This window comes from Anastrepha ludens, chromosome 5 (assembly GCF_028408465.1).
Source record: "Anastrepha ludens isolate Willacy chromosome 5, idAnaLude1.1, whole genome shotgun sequence".
NCBI classification, from domain to species: domain Eukaryota; kingdom Metazoa; phylum Arthropoda; class Insecta; order Diptera; family Tephritidae; genus Anastrepha; species Anastrepha ludens.
The window spans coordinates 93,557,748-93,582,268 of NC_071501.1; the positions used below are offsets into that span (position 1 = coordinate 93,557,748).

Here is a 24,521-nt window from a genome sequence, read left to right on the forward strand (position 1 = left end):
TGTGAGTGTGTGTGTTGTCGCACAATGGCGAATAACAAAGTTTGTTATATGCATATGAGTAAGAAGAAGAAGAAGAAGACGAAGAAAACATACATATTTATTATTATCAAAGTTTTATATATATATCAATATCAAATTTTATTAGTTTTTGAAATGCATTTATGTATTTTAAAAATGGTTTTTAAAAGTTCTCACATCATTTATATAAACTTTTAAGAAATTGAATTACAAAATACAACGTTTCGAATACAACTCAGCATACACTTGGATATTGTATTCAATATATAGGCGTATATGTAGTCATAGTAAAAGCTCAATAAGTGCAACAAACATATTTTCAACCTCAACAGATCAATAAGATTGTATGTAGCGAGTAGTTAAAAAATATATTCTAGAACGTATACCAATAATGGAAGTTGAAAATTGAATAAAAAATAAAAATAAAATAATAATAATAATCGCGCTCAGTTTAAATTGACATTTGTAATGCCAAATGTTCCACTCAAGCACACGAGTCAATAAAACATGAAAATCCTTTGAATTCCAGATATCCGAAAAAGCCAAACAGTTTTATTCCAAAGATAGTTGTGCAAGGTAAGAAAGCAAAGTCAAAAAGCGGGGCATAACGTGGCTTTGCATTTGTGTGTATGTATGTATATGTATATGTACAACGTAAGTATGCATAAATGTGTGTGTATGTCAGCTAACTTTTGTGTGTTTAGTTGATAATTATTATTTCCTTTTGATATTTCTTATAAATTTGTTGTTTTTTTCTTTCTTTTAGTTTGACTCTAAGGCTTAAGCAATAATTTGAAATCATCATTGGCATTCTCCATTATATATTCATAGGGAATTTTCTCCTTCTTATCCTTAATTCCCTTCAATGTTGGATCCTTTTCGAGCAGAAATTTACAAACATCTAATTGACCGCGTATAGCAGCCCGATGCAGTGCTGTCTGACCGTATTCATCTTGCAGTTGGAGTTTGGCCTTGGCAGCAACCAACAATTTTACAACATTTAAATGACCTGGAAAAACAAAAAAAAAGAAAAACAAAAAACAAAGAAAGCTTTAAGTATTAAGTATTATTAAGTAGGTGCAGTCAGCGTCAAGAGAATGTGTACATCACAGATTGATAAGTTTTGACTTTTTATTTATTTATTTCATAATTTCAATATTTTCTATAAAAATATAGTTCAGACTACAACAAGAACCATATGAAGCAAAGTTTCGAGCTTTATATACAATTTGTAAAAATTCGGCAAATTTTCATCAAAATTTCCAACTTTTTGCGCAGATTTTTTAGAAAAATTTCGGGTATGCCGTTTTATAGATCATTGAATTTTGGTAAAAAAATTTGAAAAAATTTGAAAAAATTCGGGCAACTTTCATCAAAATCTCAAACTTTTCCGCAGAATTTTTAGACAAATGTCAGGTATGCCGTTTTATAGATCATTGAATTTTGATAAAAAAAATTTGGCACATTCTCATAAAAATTTCAAACTTTTTACTCAGAATTTTAAGAAAAATTTCGGACATGCCGTTTTGAAGATCATTGAATTTTGGTAAAAAAATTTGTCAAAATTCGGGAAACTTTCATCAAAGTTTCAAACTTTTTACTCAGAATTTTTAGAAAACTTTCGGGCATGCCGTTTTGAAGATCATTGAATTTTAATAAAAAAAAAATGTGTAAAAATTAGGGAAATTCTCATACAAATTTCAAACTTTTTACTCAGAATTTTTAGAAAAATTTCGGGCACGCGGTTTATAGATTATTGAATTTTGGTAAAAAAATTTGTAAAAATTCGGTAAATTTTCATTAAAATTTCAAACTTTTTACGTAGAATGTTTAGACAAATTTCGGATATGCGGTTTTTTTATAGATCATTGAATTTTGGTAAAATTTTTTTTTAAAAAATCGGGTAATTTTCATCAAAATTTCAAACTTTTTACTCAGAATTTTTAGAAAAATGTCGGGTATGCGGTCATTGTGATTTTTTAACAACTAGAAACTTGCACTTTACTATACCAAAATTAATGAGCTATAAAATTGCATACGTGAACATTTTTTCAGAAATTTTGTGTATGAAATAATGATGAAAATTTGCCGAATTCTTACAAAGTTTGAAACTTCTGCTTTATTTGCTTTGTTTTTTTTTGTAGTATAAACTTTATTTAAAAGAATAAATGACATTATAAGGTAAATAAATAAATATTCAAATTTTCAATATAAAGTTTAGTGTAAACTTTCTTTTGACCTTGAGTGTATAATTAAAAATCGACATATTAATTTTTTTTAATATGACCGAAACTTACCCATCATGGCAGCGCGATGTAACGCTGTAGCACCCGCTTTGGTGACAGCATCCACATCTACTTTGCCCTCATCGATCAACATTTTGCATATTTCAACATTGCCATTGCGCGCTGCGTAGTGGAGTGCTGTGTAATCAAAGTCATCGCGATCCATGGATTTGCCACGGCCAATGAAACCGCGTACGCGCTCCGGCTCATTGTAGATAGCTACCGAAAAAAAAAAACAATTGTAGAAAATACATAAGTAGATATACTAAATTTAACCATGACGACTAATAAAGGAAATATGGTTGTTTAAAAAACAAAAGCTCAAAGCAAAAAGAAAAGCTCAAAAATAAAAAAAAAATCGCGAGTTGAAAATATAGGGTGTTTTTTTAGATGTTAGATTTTCAAGTTGGCACTACTTTTTTCGTAGATGGTCTTTTTGACAGCTGTCACTTGATTTATGCTCAGTTTGGTTTGCCATTTCATAATGAATAGACTTACACCTGAACAACGTTTGCAAATCGTGCAAATTTATTACGAAAATAATGGTTCGGTTCGCGCGACGCATCGAAGAAAATTTGGTTCAGCGATGAAGCTCACTTTTGGTTGAATGGGTATCATTTTTAAAACATAATGGCAAACCCTTATCTTTATAATAAAGCTAAATTCTTGGCCATAACATTAAATTATATACGTTTTATTTCATCTTGAAAACCTAACCTCTAAAAAAAACACCCATACCAAATCATTGGTCAAGTAGCGTCGGATAACCTTAATTACGCAACATGATGAAAAGATTTCAAAGGTGATCACTTTAACAGACCGTTATTCGGCTCTGAGCGAATTCGACAGAATCAAATGAGAGGCTGGCATAACTGTGGTCACGACACGAAGCGGTTTGCTTACGAAAATACTAAGATTGTGTTAGTGATATTTAAAAAGAATCAACCATTGACCCATCGTTGCCGCCTGCACAACGACTGACTGGGCGAGAGTGTGAATATATGTGAAATGATCGCACAGAATTCGGCTGCCGAATCCACAAGTGAGGTGACAGCCAAAGTTCCTCTCACAATTTTCATTTTCACCATAGCTAATTAGCAAACCTGGTAATCTTTCATCCTTGCTGGGGCACAGAATCCATGGGACGAAATATTATCACCATATCATCGAGTATTCACTTTGTACGTCTGATATGGAGGATGAAAGCATTCGTCAGACTAAGTACTGAGAATGGACCAGCTAAATTACTTTTCCCTCGACAAACTTTTAAGATTCATTTATTTGTGTCTCCCTACCCTTTAAATCCTCTCCCTTGGCCTTAAGTACAATAGGCAATAATTATAGCAAAATAATAAGTTGGGAAGTCATGTTTTTCTCAGGCATTGAAGTTCGATGCCAATTTTGCAATGTTTGCATCAAATGTTGCGCCTTTCCGCTAACGAAACCATAATTGCCGATTTGTGAATGCATTGCGCAATGCCACACAGATCATCAAACAGTTGATATGTTGAGCGCTAAGCTTGGTTAGCTGTTGTCGCTCATCGCAATGTCAGTTGGCTAATTTGGAGATGCGATTTTTCCCCTTTACATTTTTTTGGTGGGGACATTCAATAAGATAATTTCGGCTCTAAAGCTGAATTTCGTGCTGAGGTTTAACAGGAGCTGATGTTCAAGAACCACTGCAGTCAGGCCAGCAGAATATATCATTCAAATAAAATCTATGCCAAAATAAATGGAATGTTTACTCCATCATTTAATAAATCATAGCTGCCTTCTGAATAAAACAAACCAAAAAAATAAAAACTCGATGAATCATTGATTTTCAAAGCGTCCCGCCTGAGCGTATGCAAAATGGTTTGATCCCGTCGAAGATAAGCGTGAAAAGATAAGCGTTCTGCTCCTCATAACAAACTGTAAGTTTGTTCAAAGCATTGCGCCTAAAGTATGAAAAAAAAAAAATTTTTTTTTAATATCCCTTATTATTCTTATTTTTCTTAGCATATCGCTTGTGAACCAATAGGACTGTCACAATGGGTCAGTTTAGTTCGTTGCGGCAATGAAAGTATTGCCGCATTATAAACAAAGAAAAAAAAAAAGATATTCGTGAAAACAAATATTAAATTTCGTTGTATATAAAGAGGGTTTTGTTGCTTGCTTATTGAAGCGAAATAGGGTTTTAATAGAATTTATCGTATTCGAAGACGGTGGGTGCGACCTCAACTTCGAGATCGGGATGCACAGTCATTTTTCAGGACAATTTGGTTAACTCCTTGCCGTACTTTAACCGAGTCTGAGCCAGGCTCGTGAATAGATCGGCGGGCCAAACGTAAATATCAGGAGCCGAGGTCGTGTACAGATAGTCTGATCAAACATAAATATCACGAGCCTCGGTCGTGATTGAATGTTGGTTTCTATCTGTACGCCACCAGAGTTAGTCACGAGTCTCATAATTGCTGTTACAAAGTAGTTTCTATTATTCTAATCTGTTTAGCACGCGTTGACGCGTAACACTTGGGCCCGAGATTCGTCGAGCTAAATGGCACGGCAAGGGGTCAAGCCTAGCTTTTTCTCAACTCTTTTCAGTTTTTCTGAAAAGGGTGCATTTGAATTTACTCAACTAATTTAAATTCTATTTATTTTCCACATTTAATTTGATATAATAAAAAACATCATCGATAAAAATTTGCACGATACAAAGTTATTTTTTCTTTAAACAGGCAAAACAAGAAAGTTGCCAATTTTTGTGCATTCCGGCAAGGAGTATGACGCCTTTGACTCAAATACATGCAAACTACATATGTTGCGGCCGCCATAGCCGAATGGGTTGCTGCGTGACTACAATTCAAGAGTGCGTAGGTTCGAGTCTCCGTGCATGAAAACACCAAAATGAAAAAGTTTTTTCTAATAGCGTTCACCCCTCGGCAGGCAATAGCAAATCTCCGAGTGTATTTCTGCCATGAAGAACCTCCTCATAGAAATATCTGCCGATCGGAGTCGGCTTGAAACTGTAGTTCCTTCCATTTGTGGAACAACATCAAGACGCACGCCACAATAGAAGGAAACACCTAACAGAAGTGTACGCGCCAATTATTTATTTTTATTTTGCTGTCAGTCAAATTCGTTCCCGCAACGGACACATTGTCATGGCACCGCTTGATCAACGCTAAATTCTCGTTGCTTTCACACAGAAATTTTTCGGTTGGCGAGCAGCCGAATTCTCTAGCGAGCAGAGAAGTGGTGAATACGAAGCGGCAATTATAAGTTGCTCTTTTTTTTCAAACAAATATTAAAATATCGAAAATATAAGATTTCTGTTTGTTTTATTTCATTTTTGAAGTAGGCTTTAAGTATTACTTTTTGTAAGTATCGAGCAAGGCGAATCTATTAAAGGTGGTATCGGTAAATCTGCTGATTTGTTTTTTTTCTTTCGCCGTGTCCATCTGGCTGAAACAAGGCAAATTCATTATTTGTTTTCTACTTTGGTTTGAAAATCACAAAACATTGTTGTTGGTCTAGTGCCCCCACCTTTAATTAATGTGCCTTGGTATTGAGCTGAAGGAATATTGTTTTTTGTTTTTGTTTGTGAGTATCACTAATGATATTTAATGGTAGTTGTATAAAATATATTTAAAATGCAATTCCACCAATAATTATAATTTGAAACACTTTTAAATATTGCAGCTATTTTACAATTTTTTTTTTTTAGATTTCAATATCACCTGCATTCCAGATGCCACGATCGAATTCCATATCACTGAGCGTTTGTTGTGCTGGCGCTGTCTGCTTGTGACACTTGCAATTATCCGCGTCATGTGGATCCATTTTCTTTTTTTAATGTTAGTAATTTGTTTGAGTTTTTTAAAGTTCTTTCAATTTCGCTTCAATTATATCCAATTTACATATACATATGTACATATGTAAGTATGTAATTTAACTTTTTTTCGTTTTTCGTTTTAGCTTACAGTTCAATGATTGATAAATTCAACACTAATTTTTTTGGTTTTTGGAAAACAGTTGTTTGTTTTAATTCCTAACAAAGAAAAATAATATTTTTACAATTTTCTTAATTTTTTAGCTTTTTTTCTATCAGCATAGCATTTATGTTAATGTCTTTTTAGTTAACAATTAAATTTGCAAATTTCAAAACGTATTCAACTTTAGAAGTTTAAGTATCATCTTTCTCGTAGTCGTATTTAAACTTCGCGTTGCATAGTCCAACTGATCTCCGCCTCACCACAACTACAAATTACTTTGTAGCTCAATTGCGCTAATGTATTCACCATATTCATCGGTGGAATCCCCACCATAACACCATTCAAGGTGTGTTTTAAACCAGTATCGAAACGTTTTGACAGCGCTTGGACTTCTGCATCGTTGAGTCCGAAAACGGTGCATGAGCGATCGTGCAACGACCCCTTCACCGTCACATACGTATAGTTCTCTTCGTTTTGAACGATCGGCACGGGTATGGTAACGACATTCGCCACCGAATTCGGGACTGAGTTTGTTGAAGCGGTCGTTTGCGCAGCCACAGATGATGTGCCTGCGGTAGTGACATAGTTGACAGCAGTTGCCGCAACCCCAATGCTAGAAGCAGGTTTTGCCTCCGCGGGAGTGGGTATTGCGGATGCTGGTGGTGGTGGTGGTTGAGCGCTCATTATTGCACTAACTAAATAGATGACCCTTTGGTTGGTTGGAAAATAGGGGTTTAAGTGAATTTACGAAAGAAAAATAAATAAAAAGCGCAAAGTGGAATTTTCACTTAACGTTTTTGTTTGTTTTTTCTATAAAGATATTTCTTTTACTTTTCCCACTTCTCAATTCGATACGCGCACTTTTCGTACTTAAGAGCACAGCCGGCGCTTGTGTGATTGTTTTAGGTACTGTATAAAAATGATCTGTTTATTGCACTAATTTGTTAATTTGTTTCTTTTTTTACTTAGCGCAAGGCTGAGAGGTTCTTTTTGTTGTTCACAATCTTAAGTTGATTCCGCTTACTTGGTTGTATTTGTTTTTTTTCTCTATATTTTTTTTTCTTTTCTGTATATATTTTGCGTGGCAGGGAGATCAGGGGCTCGTTAACTACTTTTAATTTTTGTATATTTTTGCTATAAATTCTTTTATTCGGGCGAATCGACTTTATGATAGTTGCCTAACCCAGCTGCTTCGCGTCCTATATTTGAAAGATTTTCGCGCACAACGGATTCTGTTTCAAGCGGTTCTGGTTCATGGAACTCTTTTCGCATTGTCCACATATATTCGTTATAGTCCTGTTTCACCGCTGTTGATGAAGAGGCGACCACGCGAAAACCTAAAATCTAAAGAAAAGCGAAAATTAGTTGTTGTTATAGCAGCAAAAGCCATACAAGTATGGAGAATGTTGGTGGTGTGAATAAATCCGGGTCGTACCGGTAACGTAGAACTAACTGTCAAGGTAACGTCAAAAGTAGTTTTCAAATTTCATTAGTATTTAAATCCATTTAGTACTTATTTTCGGTCCATCAATAAATTGCTTGGTTCTAATGCAATACTCAATAAGTTAAGGGGTTATAGCATACCTTGTTCGACTATATACCTTGTGTTCGACTAAAAAAAAAAATTTTTTTATGGCATATTCTAAAAGTGCATCATCTTAAAAATATAAATCATAAAGATCGGAGCACTAGAACGAAAGTTACAGACCGTGGAAGCGCGCGACCTTATCCATAAATGAAGTGCACGCAAAACTTCAGACGCGATTATCTCGAAGTCGTGTTTTTTGAAAATTACCGTCTCGGTGATCATTATTTATCAAAAACTATTTGACCGATTTGCATAAACTTTTTTTTTAATTATTCGAAGTTACAACCTCGTGAATCTGAACGGTTCACTTTTTATATTGCATAGTTCGCTGGAATTAATTTTTTTTTTAATTTTTGAACCCCTCAAAAATCGTTTTTTGGTCCAAAACGGTTTTCTTATCGAGAAAATGTTTTTTTGGGTAAATAAACCGTTCAGATTCACTAAAAAACATTTTTCTACAATAATCATTTAATTTTTTTTATTTCAGTTGAGCTGCTCATGCGCTACCGTGATCACCGCAAGCCTCTTCTAAAAAATGGCGTTTCGGGGGAGGGGCAATATCAACAATAAATAATAAAAAATTTTATAATAAAAATACCAAAATGTATTCTTCGAGAGTTACCCTTCAGTATGATATATGCCTCATTTGAATACAAGTAAAGATGTTTAAAAAAATTATGACAATCCTCCATTTCTTCGGGCTCACAAGGTATATAACCCCTTAATAAATCACAGCCGTAGATAGCTTAAGTTTCCATCTTAGTAAAAGTTGATTAAAAATGTGAATTTCTTTTTAGATCAAACATTTTCGCGCTATTTTTTTAGTAATATTATTTATGGTTGATGCGTGAAGTTTGTAGGTTCGAATCTTCGTGCATGAGCCCCAAAATGATAGATAATTTTTTTTTTCTAATAGCAGTCGCCCCCTCGGCAGGCGATGGTAACCCTCCGAGTGTATTTCTGTCATCAAAAAGCTGCTCACAAAAACCATTTGCCGTTCAAAGTCGGCTTAAAACTGCATAGTATATTTATATATTAGCCAAAATTTGCTATAAAATGTTTAAGTTTTTATTCATAGATGTAGAAAACCGCACCTTAAAACCACAAAAAAATTTCTTAAAATGTCCATTCACTACGAGTAGTAACTTTTAGTTTGGCCTTTTGTGAATGCTTAGCGAACAAAAGATGGGAAAATCTATTAAATTTACATACAAAATGGGTTAATTCCCAACGATGCGCAAGGAGTAAGCAAGCGTACCCACTAATGGGCACGCAAAGCAGCATTTAAAATGATAAAAAAGTACAATAAAAAAAAACATAAATATTGAAGGAAACCGCTGTCGTGGTTATGGGGGTGGGAAATGTAATTGTGCAATGGGGCTTATTTTCATTGGAATAGGAAATTAAGTATAAACTGCAAAAGTCAGTAAAAATGAAAGAAAATTTGCAGAAAAATAGATTTAAAGCATAGAAAAAAAACATTTCATAATTTTATTCAAATTTTGTTTGCAAAACTTTTCAAGCTAGAACTCTTAAATGATAGATATTGCATTTGAACCCGGAAGGAAGCCGTTTTACTAAAATCCAACCGAAATATGGATACCGTTTTCAAAATTTATACCTTTGAGGCATTTAAAATATGGAAATTCATTGGAACAGTCAAAAAATGTTCGTACATTAGAGCAATTTTGATTTAAATTTTTAATGCCCGATGTCCGACACTAAAAACCCCGAATCTCATTTCATAATTAAATTAGTTCCTTCATACTTATATAAATTGTGTGGCCATTTATAAAATAAGCACATAAAGCGATTTGAAAACCAGAAGTTGTTAACTGATGCTTTTTTAGCGCGATGTGGAGAGGTTATGTGCGTAAAGAACTTTACCTCGTATGTACTTACAGAGGTGGTCACAATGTTGGCACAGCGACATTTTGCAAAATTTTGACTATATTTTTTTAAATTTATTTTGTAAAAATATAGCTTATACTACAACAAAAAACATATACCTTAAGTTTCACACGTTGTACAAAATTTAAAAATTCAACGAATTTGTAAGCTTTTCAGTCAGAATTTTTAGAAAAATGTTCGCCATGCGAAATTATACACTGTTCCAATATAGGCAGTCGGTTCTGCGTTAACGGAACGTCGAGATTTATATCCATTCAATTGTCACTCCAGCAGCATTCCCTGTACATGCATTAGAAATGTTTATGTTGCTGCAACAACAAAAACCATTAAATTTTGATATAATAAAAAGCAAGATTGAAGTGGTTAAAAATTTGCATTGATTTTTAGTATTTTTTTTTTGTTGACTGTGTTACATATTTTCTGCATTTGTTGTAAAGGGGGTTTCAAAAAAAAGTCTATTAAATTTTTTATTGTATTAGAAAGAAAAAAGGTTTGGCAATTATAAGTGAAAAATGATTTCGGACGAACGATAGACCCATAGTTACGGTTACAGATGTCTATTTCTTCATTAAAATAGTCAATCACTTTCTAGTAAAATAGCAGGTCCATTTCGTTATTAACTCTATCGTATAAACTCTATCTTTAACATAGTCCCACACAAAATAATCCGCTGGTGTTAAATTTCATGATCGTAGCGGTCGATTAGCAGCTGAATTTCGTGAAATTTGGTTTGCAATAAATTCATTGTTTGGGTACCAGGGCCACAAGGGTATACAGGGAAATAAGAGAGTTGGCGGGCTTACTAAGGCAGGCATCCTCTTGCCTTGGATGAGTACGTGAAACACTCTCTGTTTTGAAGACGTAACTAACTCTGTAAGCACAGTGTATAAAGGAAGCCTCGATCTTCATCAGGGTTGTCAAAATAATGCTACGAACCTACCACTTTATTTTATCACTCTCAAGGAAGGTATGTAAAAGTGCGAAGAAGAAAGAGGTACGCTAGAACACCTCCTTTGTCACTGTCCTGTTCTCAGCAGCATTCGTTATTCGTTACAACTGCCTGGGATCGAAATACTTTTCATCTCTGGAGGATATAAAGGAAGGTACTATGTTTAACACGCCTCCAACAACACTAGTAACACTATGGACCCTTGTAAGATATATTCAGATTAGCCAGATATACCTAACCTAACCTAAATTCATTGTTTCGGTACCGTGTTAGATGTGGTACCGTCTTGTTGAAATTTTCGAAAAAAAAATTCCCAAACATGCCTCCAGACTGCTGCGAAGTTTTTACTTAAACGATCCGTCAAACACGCGTTGGAGTTTTGAGCCAATCACTCACGAATTTTATTAAGTGTTTGAATGCAATTTTCGGGCGAAATTTTATTTGTCTTAATAATTGCGTAAATTGTGTAAACCTTGAATTATTCTAGCAATTGCCAAATCATCTACTTCAAAAGTGTCAGAAAAAAGAAAAACTAGGAGTATAACCTATATTTTTATAAAAAAAATATAAAAAAGTAAATCAATATAAAAAAAAATAAATAAATATAAAATGTAAATAAATAAAAAAATAACATATCAAAAAAAGTATCAAAAAAAGCTAAATAAAAAAATCACAAAAAATAAATAGAATAATGAAAAAATAAAGAAACGTAAATAAAAAACAATATAAATAAATAAAAATATAAATAATAAAAAAAGAGTAAATAACAATTACCCTTTGGTTGGGCACCTATTGCGGCGCGTCCCAGGTGGTGGATAGGGTACGCCACAGTTATCTTCTGTGGTTAAGTAGGCCATAGCCTCGGTAAAAGCCTACTCGCGAACCAGCCTAGTTCTCGTCAACCAACAACTATGGTAGGGGGAACAACATGTAGTGCAGTGTTACTGCACGCGTGCCGTAACTGCCATAATTGCTGGCAGTGACCCATATCCACTTCGGTGGATGGCGAGAAGCCACTCGTATTAGTAGGTCATGTCTCTGCTAATACGAATGGAATAAACATGGACTCACGGGGAGAAGGCCACTTCCTTATATCAAAGGCTACCAATCCAAGGTGGAACAGCACACGCCGAGGGATGCATGGCTTAGGGTGAGCTAAGTCGCTAGTATGCGGACTCTGGGGCACCTGTCGCACCCCAGTTTAAACTCGACTTACCACGGCATAGGGCTCTGGCGTGGCGAACCCCATTATTTCCCTACTAACATCTCTGGTTACGACTGCTGACTCGTCAGCTGAGTGACCGCCCCGCAAAAAAAATGAATAAAACTAATACAAAACAAACAACACAACAAAAAATTCCTTCCCGACGCGGAAGACCTGTTGGCTCCACCAAACTTATGGCGGGGTCAAAAACCACCCCTTCGGTGTCGAAAGTGCTCACTAAGAGCAAAACCGTCAAAGAGACACCACCGCATTCTCTTGTGGCTTCTTCCTCCAAAACCGATTCGGCTGCGGAGAAACAATCAATAATCAAAACTGTTTTGCCAGAAACTGGGAAAACTAATCGGACAGAAGTCTCCAAAAAACCTGTCCCTCCTCATCTCCGTCGATATAGAGACAAAAGACGCGCCACTTTCCTTATGGAAAAGCTCGGCAAAACCCCTGAGGAGGAGCTGTCCGACCAACAAAAGGCAACTCTCGATTGGGCCCGGGAATTCCTTCGGAAGTATGAGGCGTCCAAAGAAAAACCGAGTGCAGCTAAGCGGCAGCGGTCTTCAGAGGATCCTCATAGCTCCAACGACCCCAAGAAGCACAAAGCTTCCTCTGAGGTCAAAATACGCAAGTTCTGCGAAGTTGCCAGAGATAGTCTGGTCATGGCGGTGGTAGATAAGAGCCACCCTGACGGTTTCATCTCTCCATCAAACTGGAAGATTGTGGAGAGAAAACTTCAGTTGGGATACCTGGACGTTCTGAAACAGAACCCAGGGCCTCCTCCTTTCTGCTCTGACGCGGGATGGTTCCAGGCAAGGGTCAAGTTGATCGCGTGCTCGGATCAACGTTCTGTCAACCTTTACGGCATGGCCCTCGACCGACTCGGCGAGGTATGGCCCGGGGCGAATCTTAAGCTCGTCAATAAGAGCGAAATTCCAAACCAACCACGCGGCAGAGCCAGAATACCTCTAGAGCCATCCGATCCGGAAACTATTCTGGAGCTACTGAAGATCGGAAACCCGAACCTACCCACCGAAAACTGGAGGGTAGTTAAGGTGGAAGAGCCTTCAGGAAACTCCAGGCACATCACGCTGCTCCTGGACCAGGAAAGCGTTAAAGCACTGGACGACCGCAAGGGGATTGTGGCGTTCGGGTTCATCACCACTACCATTTGGACCTATCAGCCGAAAAACCTCCTCGCACCCAGCGAAGAGAGTACGGCGGCCCCCAAGATGGATGTCGATAAGCCTCTCTCACAAGCTTCGACGATTGAGTCCGACTCGGAATCGAACAGCGAACTTGTGGGACACTTATTTAACATTCAACTCGGGGACGAGGATAGACTTCTAGATAGCAGTGATGACGCGAACGACACAGTCATTGAATGTGCGTCTAAAAGTGCTGCAGATTAATCTGCACCACTCTAAGGCTGCCTCGGCAGCCCTCATTCTTCGTCTCTCTGACCTCAGAGAAGACATCATTCTCATCCAAGAACCTTGGATATCAAACAACAAGATATGCGGCCTGAAAGATAGGCACTACACCTTGTTTCAAGGTGAGGCTAACGTTAGATCGCGCTCTTGTATTCTCATTCGAAAACATATTAATGCTTTTCTTCTTCCCTTTAGCAACGCTGACACCACTGCCATAGAGGTTGAAGCTGTCCACGGCCCGATCTGGATTGTGTCGGCTTACATGCCTTACGACGCAGCGGAGGCGCCTCCTCCTGAAGCAGTGAGAAGGCTCGTCAATACGGCGCATCTGAAGCAGAAACGCATCATCATTGGAGCAGACGCTAATGCCCATCATATCGTTTGGGGTAGTACAAATAACAACACACGAGGTGAGCAACTCTTTGACTACATTCTAGCGAATAAGCTTGATATATGTAATAGAGGTGATGTCCCTACGTTTCTTAACTCGTCTAGAAGAGAGGTACTCGATATTACTCTTGCTAGCGAATCATGTACACAACTGGTGCAGGACTGGAGCGTTGATAAACAGCACTCTTTTTCCGACCACCAATATATAACATTCACTTTAAAAGCCGAAACGGCAAAACCCATGAAGTACCTTAACAAAAAACGTATGAATTGGATCAAATATAAAGAACATCTTGCCAATGGACTTCCTGACATCAGGCAGTTTGAAATGGAAAATAAAAACGAAATCGAAAACGCTGTCAACATGATAACGAAGACGTGTCAAAGCGCAGCACGACAATCTTGCCCCCTGACGAAAACAGGAGGTAAGCATAAACCTTTTTGGTGGACTCCAGAAATCTCAGAACTTCGCAATCGAACTCGGAAACTCTTTAACCAATCTAAAATAACAGACGAATGGGAAGAATATCGACAATGTCTCAAAGACTTTAAGAAAGCCGTCAGAAGTGCAAAACGCACATCCTGGCGATCATACACTCAAGAATTAGAGAACACTTCAGAAGTAAGCAGGCTACGCAAGATTCTTGCATCAAACCCAGTCTCTCCCAGTTTTATCATGACTCAAGATGGAACTTGGACTACTTCAACTGACCACACTCTTAGAATACTTCTAGAATCTCACTTTCCAGGCTGTGTTGCCAACCTACCTGCACTTCCCAGTACTCTTCAGAGTAATTATGGGAATAGATCAGATCTAATCAGCTCTAATAGCATCTCTACAGCAATACTAAGCTTTAAAAAATTTAAATCACCAGGTCCTGACAACATCATTCCAGCAGAACTTCAAGAAGGACTGGAAGTTCTACTGCCTTGGTTAACAAGGATCTTTAACAAGTGTTTAAATCTCTCTTACCTCCCGACAATTTGGAAGAAATCGAAGGTAGTATTCATTCCGAAAACGGGGAAGCCTTCACACTGCAAACCAAACGACTTCAGGCCCATTAGCCTAACCTCTTTTTGCTTAAAGGCTTTTGAAAAAGTCTTAGATGAGCAAATCAAAACCCAACTTGATACTAAGTTGATCTCTGAGGCACAACATGCCTACACTAAAGGGAAATCGACTGAAACGGCACTTCATTCACTGGTGCAAACAGTGGAAACTTCCCTTCACAATAAGGAGTACTCTCTTGTCGCATTTATGGACATAGAAGGTGCTTTCAATAATATTGAACCCAACGCTATTTTGTCTGAAATTGCCAAATTGGGTATTAATTACTCCATCCGAAAGATGATCGAACAAATGCTCCAAAATAGAATAATCACTTCAGAGCTTGGGTTAAGCCGCATGAGAATGTACGCCGTCAAAGGCACCCCTCAAGGCGGAGTACTTTCACCCCTTCTCTGGAATCTCGCTGTAAACAGTTTGCTTCGAAATCTCGAAAAAGCAGGCTGCAAGGTTGTAGCCTATGCAGATGATATTGCACTCTGCGTGTCAGGCAAACACCTGAATACCCTCACTGAGCTCATGCAACGCTCAATCAATATTCTGTCAAAATGGTGCACCGAATGCGGACTAAATGCGAATCCAGCAAAGACAGATCTTGTTCTCTTCAATAGGAAACAACAATCTCCTCCACTGCAAACAATAACTTTAAAAGGGGAATCATTACTCCTATCTGATTCAGCTAAATATCTAGGAGTTATTCTAGATAGGAAGTTGAGTTGGAAATTGAACATCGAAAACAGATGTAAAAAAGCTTTCATAGCTCTCTATACTTGTAAGAAAGCTATAGGCAAAACCTGGGGTTTTTCACCTCGGATCATTTATTGGATATACACCTCGATCATCAAACCGATACTCTTCTACGGTGTGGTTGTATGGTGGACAGCACTCGGAAAACGATGCAGAGTAGCCACAATTGATCGAGTCCAAAGAACAGCCTGCCTCCTGATAACAGGATGCTTAAGTACAACACCTACTAAGGCTCTAAATACGTTGCTTCACTTGCTCCCTATCGATCTGGCTGGCAAAGCGATTGCAGCGAAAGCAGCGACACGCATGAATGCTATATCAAAATGGAATAAGTATCTTGGCCATTCAGCCATACTGAACAGGAACACTGTTATCTCTCCCGACATAGACTATCATGTAAGTCTTCCATCACCACCCTTGCTATTCTCCTGTTCACTCCCAACTAGGGAAGAATGGAAGACAAATCTAACCGAAATCGATGGCCCTCTGATTATATATACAGATGGTTCAAAACAAGACGGCAAAGTGGGATTTGGAATCTTTTCCAAATCCCCTCACATCAATCTATCATTTAGATTACCCGACTACTGTAGCGTATTCCAAGCGGAAGTATGCGCTATCTGGTATGCTGCGAAAACTCTCTTAGAAAATAGAATATCACTAGAGGATATCCGCTTTTTCACCGACAGTCAAGCGGCCGTTCGAGCACTCAGCTCCTCTTATACCCACTCAGATGTGGTTCGATCCTGTCTCTTATCTCTTAACGAGATAAGTGTTCAGAATTCTGTCCAAGTTATCTGGATACCGGGTCACAGTGGATTCGAAGGTAACTGCAAAGCTGATGAGCTCGCAAGAGCTGGAGCTGCGCAATCAAATGTTAGTGACTTACCCACAATCCACATTCCGCTCTCAACATGTAAAATGCTCATCGATCGAGAATTTCACAGCATTGCTGATCGGAGGTGGCGAGTGGAAACTACTTGCGTTACGACCAGACAAATCTGGCCATCCTACAATCTGAAACAGACAAAAACCCTTATAAGTCTTTCGAAACACGAACTAAGGCATATAACATCTCTTATCACCGGCCACTGCCTTTTGGGCACTCACGCACGTCGGCTCGGGGTTCTTCAGAACGACCTGTGCAGATACTGCGAGGACGAAGATGAGGAAGTATCGAGCAGACATTTGCTGTGCAGTTGTCCGGGTCTAGCCAGAAGTCGACTCGCTCTTCTAGGCTCTCCAACAATTGACAATCTTTCAGTACTCTCGGACCTGAAAATCGAATCTCTCATCAAATTTTCGAAACGAATTAATATCTTTGATCAAAATCTACAATAAAAATCTCGGTTAGGTGGGGAAATCATTCAAAATAATGAGCTCTAGGGCAACACAACGGACCCAACTTGCGGTCTATGTGGTACTCCGATGCGGGGTCACCCTTAAACCAACCAACCAACCAAATAACAATTAAAAAAAAAAAAAATTAAAAAAAAAAAATTAAAAAAAAAAAATTAAAAAAAAAAAATTAATAAAAAAAACAATAAATAAATAAAAACAAAAATAAAGTAAATAGAAATAATAATAAATGAAATAAAAGATTTAACAAAATTAAATGAAAACCGAAACTTGTAAAAAATATCGCTGTGCTTTTTTTGTGACCACCTCTGTACAAATATTGAAAGATTTTTATTTACCTCAAGCGCAGATAAGATTCGACATGGATGTACCAGATATACTATTGTTGTCTCATCGCTATAACCGCCGCACGAAAATTTATTCAACTGCTCAATTTCATCCGCTGCAAAAGAAAAATCATTATTAATTTTTATTTTATTTATGTTTTTTTTTTGTAATGAGCTCTCATACAAAAAAGACATAAATTTTGAAATTGAAATTTTTTTGTGTTCTCGCATCTAATATGACAATAATAATAAAAATAAATAATAATAAATTTATATGTACTAATGTATAAAATACATGTCGAACTAAATTTAATCATTTAATATTTCACCAAGTAGTGGATAAAACTTTTGAAGAAATCACTTTAGTATTTTTCTCTTATTTGGCGCACAAAATTTTGTATCAAAGATGGGCGTTATTGCATTTAATTGCGTTAAATTTAAATAAAATATATAAAACTCGTTAGTGAACTCGTTTTGGCGTTTGTGAAATCAACAACAAATTAGCAGCCAAATAAACAATTGAGCTTGAAATCGAGAATACAAATGAACAGACAATATGTGAAGCATCGCGTGAGAGAGAGAAAATAAATAATAATGCAAAACAGGCGTAAAAAATGTGATAAACCAAATTCATACCGAATTACAAGTGATGACATCATAAATATTGCACAGAAAATGGTCGCTAACGGTGGTGGCGGAAGCGTTGGCGCTTGACCAACTCTGTAGGACATTGGAAAATTTAGGACAATGGATTACCTCATCGCAGGAATAGATGAAATTACAACAATGTCAACATTGTAAGGGACAAATGTATGTTTGTATACATGTATACATATAAATAACTGTAGATATGCACATATGTATATATGTACACAGACGCAGTTATATGAATCGTGGAAAGCAGGGCCGGCTTTATACAAAATGACGTACTGGGGTAGGTGAAAATGAAATAATGATGAGTACGCTTTTATTAATTTTTAAAATGTTGTAGTAATTTTTAGAATGTTAAGTCTTCAAGAGAAGGCAATCCAGCCATTTTTGTCCATTTTCAACCTGTCAAAATTAGTTTTCCGAAGTTTCATTTCATTATTTTCTAAGTCAAACTTTTTCTATCTCATTTGTTTAGTTTATAGGCTCATACATAGACAATCGGCTTAGATTTCTTGATTTTGCGACAAGAGGGATGATCATGGTTTAGATTGGCGTGTTTGACTTGGATAATGATTGTTCCCACGACAGTCGACTCTACGTTACCGGAACGCGGCGGATTTATAGACTGGCACTTGAGCAGCATTTACAACAACCACTTTGAATATAATCTCATACCAAAAAAGAGAAATTCAAATTACATAACTTCTTCATGGTGATTTGGCTTCATAGTGATCAGCAGGAACGCTCAAGTAAGATTCAAAACTTTAAATTTGCTGGCACATTTTACACGCCATTAGAAACATTTTAATCGGAAATTTTTATGTTCGTGTGTTCCTCTTAACAAAAAATGGATAGAAAATTTTACCCTTCAAAAGAAGAACAGACCAGATATTTCCTTCTGACGTTGATGTAGGCGTGGACGCTAACGGTTTCCAAGATTTGTTTGAATTATTGTTTATTGAAACTAAAAATACGGCGTGAAAGCACTTCCTTTCTTGGCATATAAACAGAGATTCGGATTTTGGAATTTGAAGGGCTCTATGTTTAAATTGGAAAGGTACATAGTTTGCTGTTTTTGAAAAATTTATACTTGTAATTAGAATCTTTCTGAAATTATATTACTTAATGCGTAACTGTCAACGGAGTTGCATATTCTTTTTCCATTTGAAAGTGTGTTCATCAGGTGGCACAGGAGAATCCTTGTCCCTTACACCAAAACTACCTCCTTAAAATAGTATAAAACATAAACAACATATTCTAACAAACATTCGAAGACGTTCAGTCGCACTTAATTAAAATAAAATATTGAAATAAAATTTCTGGGATATGCTCCTTACTTTCGTAAGTCGAAATTTTCAAGAGATCTAAAAAATATGGCGGACGCATGCACAATAACACGCGGTTCGCAGTAAACGGATAGGTTTCAACGACATTCACCGGGAGGCCTTACCTTTACGAACCCTCACTCCCCGAATATTTAACTACAACCACCACCCATCGCTACCTCGTAAGATCCGCGTTAGTCAGGCACAATTCCGTTCTAGATATTGTAGCAGGTTAATGTCCTATTTATCTAGAATTGATCAGACATAATCAACGTATATCCGGCATGTGAAGGTAACTCGCATGACTTTAACCACCTTTTTCACATGAAAACTTAAAAACACTCAACTAGCACTCCTTTTTCTCTGATCACACCTTGTCGAATAAGCCTGTTTCTGTCAAATTAGCCTGAGGTGGTTCTATGTTACCGCAACGGCTCCGATTTATATGCTCCCAAGGACAACAACAACAAAACCGACGAACGATGACTTCACTGCACTTGGAACGGTTATGCAAACTGCTACAACAACAAGAACAACTACAATTAAGTCAAGGTAAAAGGTGGTCATATCGAGCAAAAGTAATTTAATTCTTAATTTTGTATTATTTTTACACATTTTTCACTTTGAATTGAATAAAAGTAGTTTTCCTAAATTTATGGCCTTTTTAATTGGTTACACTTCGAGTGCCGGACCCTGTATTTTCCATGAGCACAATGGAAAATGTGAAATACAAACGGAAGCTTTTTATGTTGTGCTCCAATTTGCAATTTATAAAATAAAATTATATGTTTTTCTAGCCATAAACGAACGCCCCATTCGCTACGCACTTAAGCCGGCCCTGAAGGCATTGCATGTAAGGAAAACTAAAAATGAATTCCAAAGACGTAGCTGTCACAACAAAACGTTGTGCAAAATCATGCTGGGCCATACACAGGTTCCAACGAGTTCATCGACGCACAATTAATTGGGAAATGGGCACTATGTAATACCTATGTATGCACAGACATACATGCATTAAAATATATGTATGTATATACATAAGTATAGAAGACTACAGTAATTACCAAAAGGCAATGAAAAATCAAATGTGAACCTGCATATCATCCACTAACACCACCAACGTTGCACTAGTATTTACTATATCTCGCCTTTCACCTGTTTTTGTGGGTGTTGATTTTATTTCATGTATGTTTATATGTATATAAATTGCTTTCGCACTATTTTTACAGCACAAAAACATGAAAAACACTTTCGATTTCACTAGGCACCATTTTCTTATCGAATTATGGTCTAATTATTAATTGTACGAGTATAATTCATATCCGTCGACTGGAAAACGAACGAATATACGTTCGAAGACACGCTAACACAAAGATTAATAGCAACGCAAAATGCGAAAAACACACTAATTTTAGCTTTTTCCAATGGATACTGGTATTACTCACGAAATACAATATTTGTATGGGCAGCGGCCAAGTCCAATAAATAACTGACTACAGCTGCTTTAACTGGGAGCGAGTCGCAATGCTACAAAATCACTAAACGACTGCCGTAAATGGAATGAAATGACATTAGGTAAAGCTGAAGTGAATTCTGCTCTCTCTCTCCATTGAGATAGAGTTGGCAAAGAGTTGCGCTACAGCCATTAAAAGTGATTTTTTTTATTTATCATGCATATGTATGTGCATACGAGTATATGCTTGTATAATTTTATTTGTTGATATTTTTTCATGGCGCTTTTGTTCGTGCTTTTTGCCGGCGCTTTCTCATTGCGTTCACCTCAATCCGGTGTATGCCATTATTTCTCATGTACGGCAAAATGTACTTGTTTGTGGATATCTTTTGTGCATATCAGATATTTGACGTTTAAGTACGAGCAACTAAACACGCGCGCTCAATAAATAATGACCATACATATCATAGAGTAAATGGTAGCTGTTTTATGATTGTATAAGTAGATTGAAAATGTTTACGCGCATAATGGAAATGGAATCGAACTTTACTCTTTGCAAAATGGGTGTTGTCAGTTGGGATGTTTTTGCTAAATAAACACTTGGGTTCAATTTGTCAGTGCTAGGATAACTGTGAAATTTTAAACTAAGTTTAACACTAAATTTTAGTTTAGTTTAGTTGAAAAGCCTCAACCCTGCCTGCCCCAATTCGACAAATTATGTTGTGTTTTATTTATGGAAGAAAACCTGAGGGCTTATTGAATCACCCTGTACGCAAACATGCAAATGTGTTTTTTACATCCCTCTCTTGCGGCTAAACTATATTTATATGCAATAAAAAAAAGAAAAAATCAATTCAAAATGGACACTAATGCAAAAGCCAAAACATTTATTTATATGTAGGTACATATATGCCTCCTAAACGTATGCTTTAATATTGCGACTGAATTAATGAAAGGTGTTAATCATTCATGAACATTATTTAGATTAATAATAATGGAAGGAAGAGAGAAGTGACTGTGTACAAAAGGACCTAATTACAATGAGAATTTTTATTTTTAATAAAAAAGAGCTTAAAGCGTTTTCAATTTTTATAAAGTGATGTACTCGGTCTTGCCATAAGTTCTGTTAGAAGTTAAGACCGTTATAGATATGAAATTATAATATTTTTTTAAGTTAGTCTTATTTAATCAAGCAAACATTAAAAAAAAATTTAATTTTCGTTCCAAATGGTCACCATTTGTTTTAACACCAGCCTTCAATCGATTAGGCCATTCAGATATTGCAGCACGCACGGCTTCCATAGATATTGACGTCGCTCTAGAACCAAATATTGTTTTAAATTCTCTAAATTTCTGTGTTGTCTTCGACAGGTCATATTCTTTAATTCTGACCACAAAATGAAGACCAATGGATTCAGATCTGGACTTTCAGACGGTCAATCTTCTACGGCTATGAACCCAGGAATATTGTTCTTAAGCCACTGCTGGGTGGTTTTTGCCTTATGGGTTGGAGCAGAATCTTGCTGGAAGATGCAAGAAGAGAGAGAGTACTGTTCAACTGCTTCACCACGCCTTCTAAGACATCCTCCTAGTACACTTTTATCCCGGTCGTAACCCATTTTTCGCAGAAATGAAGAGATGTAACGCCTTTATAATACACTCCCCCCAAACCATTACGGAGGCTGGATGGTGGCCAGCCACGCTGAACCCTTGGTATAACATTTTTTGCGTCTTTGGAAGTTTTGCCAAGGTTTTTCGTTTTACTTACTAGACTCTGTCGAGTCTAATTTTCTGCAAGCGCCTTGTCAAAAGATGACCAATTGAGCGATGGAAGATTTTCATGTGGAGATCACCTCTAATTAGCTTGATATGGATCTGGTCTATACATTAATTTCTCTGAACATGAATTATTGCTTTCTAAGGGTATTTCTGCGAATTCTTTCTCGAACAGCTTTTATGACTGCACTGGTTCGAACCACGCGAGGACGACATTTTCAGACATTTGGGAAAAACGATTGATCGTGCGGCAAACAAACATTCTCCAAATCTTTTAAGTTTTTTCACAATTCGTAAATCTTACTTGCACTTTCAGTATTTTGAAAGCTGGTCCAGAGTTATTGGTTTGTTAGCGGAAACTAAAAACTTAACTTAATTGAGGGATGTCGATTCGCATGATCGTAGCGACCAACTGATGTACTCTCCTTTACAACGTTACGTCATTGTTTGGCAAGTAGCGCCATCCTGTTGGAATCACAGTAAGTCGATTAGCATCGCCATATACCGATAACCACTGACAATAACTTTGTCTCCTTCTTCATGTCGCAAGAAATATAGGCCGATGATTAAACCGGGTCATAAATCACACCAAGCAGTCAATCCTGAACACTTGTCGATTGTGTTCGCTCCAATAACGGCAATTTTATCTTAATAATATAGGCACCGAACAAAAAATGGCCCACGCACGAAAAGATGATATTTTGGACATCTCGGCATTTACAACTTAGCAGTTTGTATAGCATTTATTAATAATTTCCAATGCATGACGAAATAAAAAACTTTAGTGACAGCTGTATGTCATTGGTAACTTTGACAGCTACTGAAACACTGTAATTGGAAAAATTATCATTGCTATTTGGCTACCCTTTAGTTTTACCACTTGAACTTTTGTGTCCCTTTTCACCTTATTTTTCTTGTCTTCATTTTTTGTTTGAAGTAAAAGTAAAATAAAGCTAGCAAAAAATAATAATCAAGAAACGGGCATTGGGTCCATTCTGCTAACGAGTCCACGACCTTCATCCATAACCCATAATCATGAAAATATTTGGAGCAAACATTCTAAATTCCGATATTCTGAAATATACAGGGTTAATGCATGAGATTTTTTATTTTAAACCCCTACATTCGTACCCACAACATTTTTTTTAGTAAGAATAAAGTAAACATTTTAGCAAAATTTTACATTTCTGCATCGCTTTAGTGCAATTATTTATACATAAATGTATGCAAAAAGTACGTAAGATAGTATAAAACCAAAATACTAGAGATAAGATATGAAAATAAACGTCAAAGCGCACACAAAAAAATTTGGAAAATATGAATGATAAAGAAACAGAAAACAGTAGCAATACAAAAATTATTTTTCGCGATTATCATAAAAAGATAATGAGCACGAATTCAATTGATTAGTTATGTTAAGGCATGAATGGCAAAACAGCAATAAATAAACAAAACCCCTAAAAATATCTTCTAAGCAAACTTTTTATTGGTTTATAGCTTTTTACAAATGTTACCTTTTAGCCCGGAGACCAACACACGCCACGGGTATTTATGGCTGTATGACGCTAAGTTGCCGCGTATGATAATGTAAGGCATTTGTCCAACAGCGATGGCGGCAGCTGTACTGATTGTGACAACTCTACGAATGACGACGTTCACAACTTTGATAACAACTTTTTAATCAGTCAATAACTTTAGTACAATCGCTTATTGTAAGCTTACACCAGTTAAGTACAATAAATTATGCAGGTAGCAAGCAAAGGTGTGTCTAATGCCAATCATTAGCGTTCAAACACACGCTAAAAACTACCAACACCAAACCCAACTCAAACCGTCTCGTCAAAGCTCTCACACTAACTGATTAGTTAAAGCTGTTATTAGTCTCGGCTTGTCAATTTCATTTACTACCCGGTTGGTAAGCTTTAGATTACTGGTATGGCTTGTGAGTTTTGATTTAAAATGCTAGTAAATGCTGTTATTATAGACGAAATTCTTTGTTTCTATAGTTATTGCATGAATGTGATATTGTATGTTTCTATGTATGTATTATTGTATAA

At 36.6% G+C, this 24,521-nt stretch overlaps 3 protein-coding genes across 6 annotated transcripts; all 3 read right to left on the minus strand.

Annotated features, from left to right (window-relative positions):
- Positions 1-76: 76 nt before the first annotated feature.
- Positions 77-7,551, minus strand: LOC128864988 (ankyrin repeat domain-containing protein 39). 2 transcript variants are annotated; one of them, XM_054104820.1, is made up of 4 exons: positions 7,461-7,551; positions 6,023-6,333; positions 2,316-2,522; positions 77-1,027 (listed from the first exon to the last, which is right to left on the minus strand). In XM_054104820.1, exons 2-4 carry the CDS (start codon positions 6,123-6,125, stop codon positions 792-794), a joined length of 546 nt encoding a protein of 181 aa, XP_053960795.1. In that variant the 5' UTR covers positions 6,126-6,333; positions 7,461-7,551; the 3' UTR covers positions 77-791. The 2 variants fall into 2 exon arrangements, with proteins under 2 accessions (XP_053960795.1, XP_053960796.1); XM_054104821.1 differs by lacking the exon at positions 7,461-7,551 and adding an exon at positions 7,302-7,389.
- Positions 6,340-6,962, minus strand: LOC128864989 (uncharacterized). Its single transcript, XM_054104823.1, has one exon. The coding sequence runs from the start codon at positions 6,959-6,961 to the stop codon at positions 6,497-6,499; it is 465 nt and encodes a 154-aa protein (XP_053960798.1). The 5' UTR covers position 6,962; the 3' UTR covers positions 6,340-6,496.
- Positions 7,415-24,277, minus strand: LOC128864990 (uncharacterized). 3 transcript variants are annotated; one of them, XM_054104825.1, is made up of 3 exons: positions 23,979-24,277; positions 17,272-17,375; positions 7,415-7,621 (listed from the first exon to the last, which is right to left on the minus strand). In XM_054104825.1, the coding sequence occupies exons 1-3, from the start codon at positions 24,058-24,060 to the stop codon at positions 7,424-7,426; spliced, it is 384 nt and encodes a 127-aa protein (XP_053960800.1). In that variant the 5' UTR covers positions 24,061-24,277; the 3' UTR covers positions 7,415-7,423. The 3 variants fall into 3 exon arrangements, with proteins under 3 accessions (XP_053960800.1, XP_053960799.1, XP_053960801.1); XM_054104824.1 differs by lacking the exon at positions 23,979-24,277 and adding an exon at positions 20,391-20,658; XM_054104826.1 differs by lacking the exon at positions 23,979-24,277 and adding an exon at positions 20,300-20,390.
- Positions 24,278-24,521: the final 244 nt, after the last annotated feature.

What these genes read in the sequence shown, in the direction of transcription:
- LOC128864989 (XM_054104823.1), bottom strand. Translation starts at nt 6,961, where the DNA reads ATGAGCGCTCAACCACCACCACCACCAGCATCCGCAATACCCACTCCC.
- LOC128864988 (XM_054104820.1), bottom strand. Translation starts at nt 6,125, where the DNA reads ATGGATCCACATGACGCGGATAATTGCAAGTGTCACAAGCAGACAGCG. An exon ending in TCGTGGCATCTGGAATGCAG is followed by an intron (nt 2,523 to 6,022) that starts GTGATATTGAAA and finishes TTTTTTCGGTAG; the next exon opens with CTATCTACAATGAGCCGGAG. An exon ending in ACATCGCGCTGCCATGATGG is followed by an intron (nt 1,028 to 2,315) that starts GTAAGTTTCGGT and finishes TTGTTTTTCCAG; the next exon opens with GTCATTTAAATGTTGTAAAA.
- LOC128864990 (XM_054104824.1), bottom strand. Translation starts at nt 20,475, where the DNA reads ATGTTTTTGTGCTGTAAAAATAGTGCGAAAGCAATTTATATACATATA. An exon ending in ATCAACACCCACAAAAACAG is followed by an intron (nt 17,376 to 20,390) that starts GTGAAAGGCGAG and finishes TTTCTTTTGCAG; the next exon opens with CGGATGAAATTGAGCAGTTG. An exon ending in GAATCTTATCTGCGCTTGAG is followed by an intron (nt 7,622 to 17,271) that starts GTAAATAAAAAT and finishes GCTTTTCTTTAG; the next exon opens with ATTTTAGGTTTTCGCGTGGT.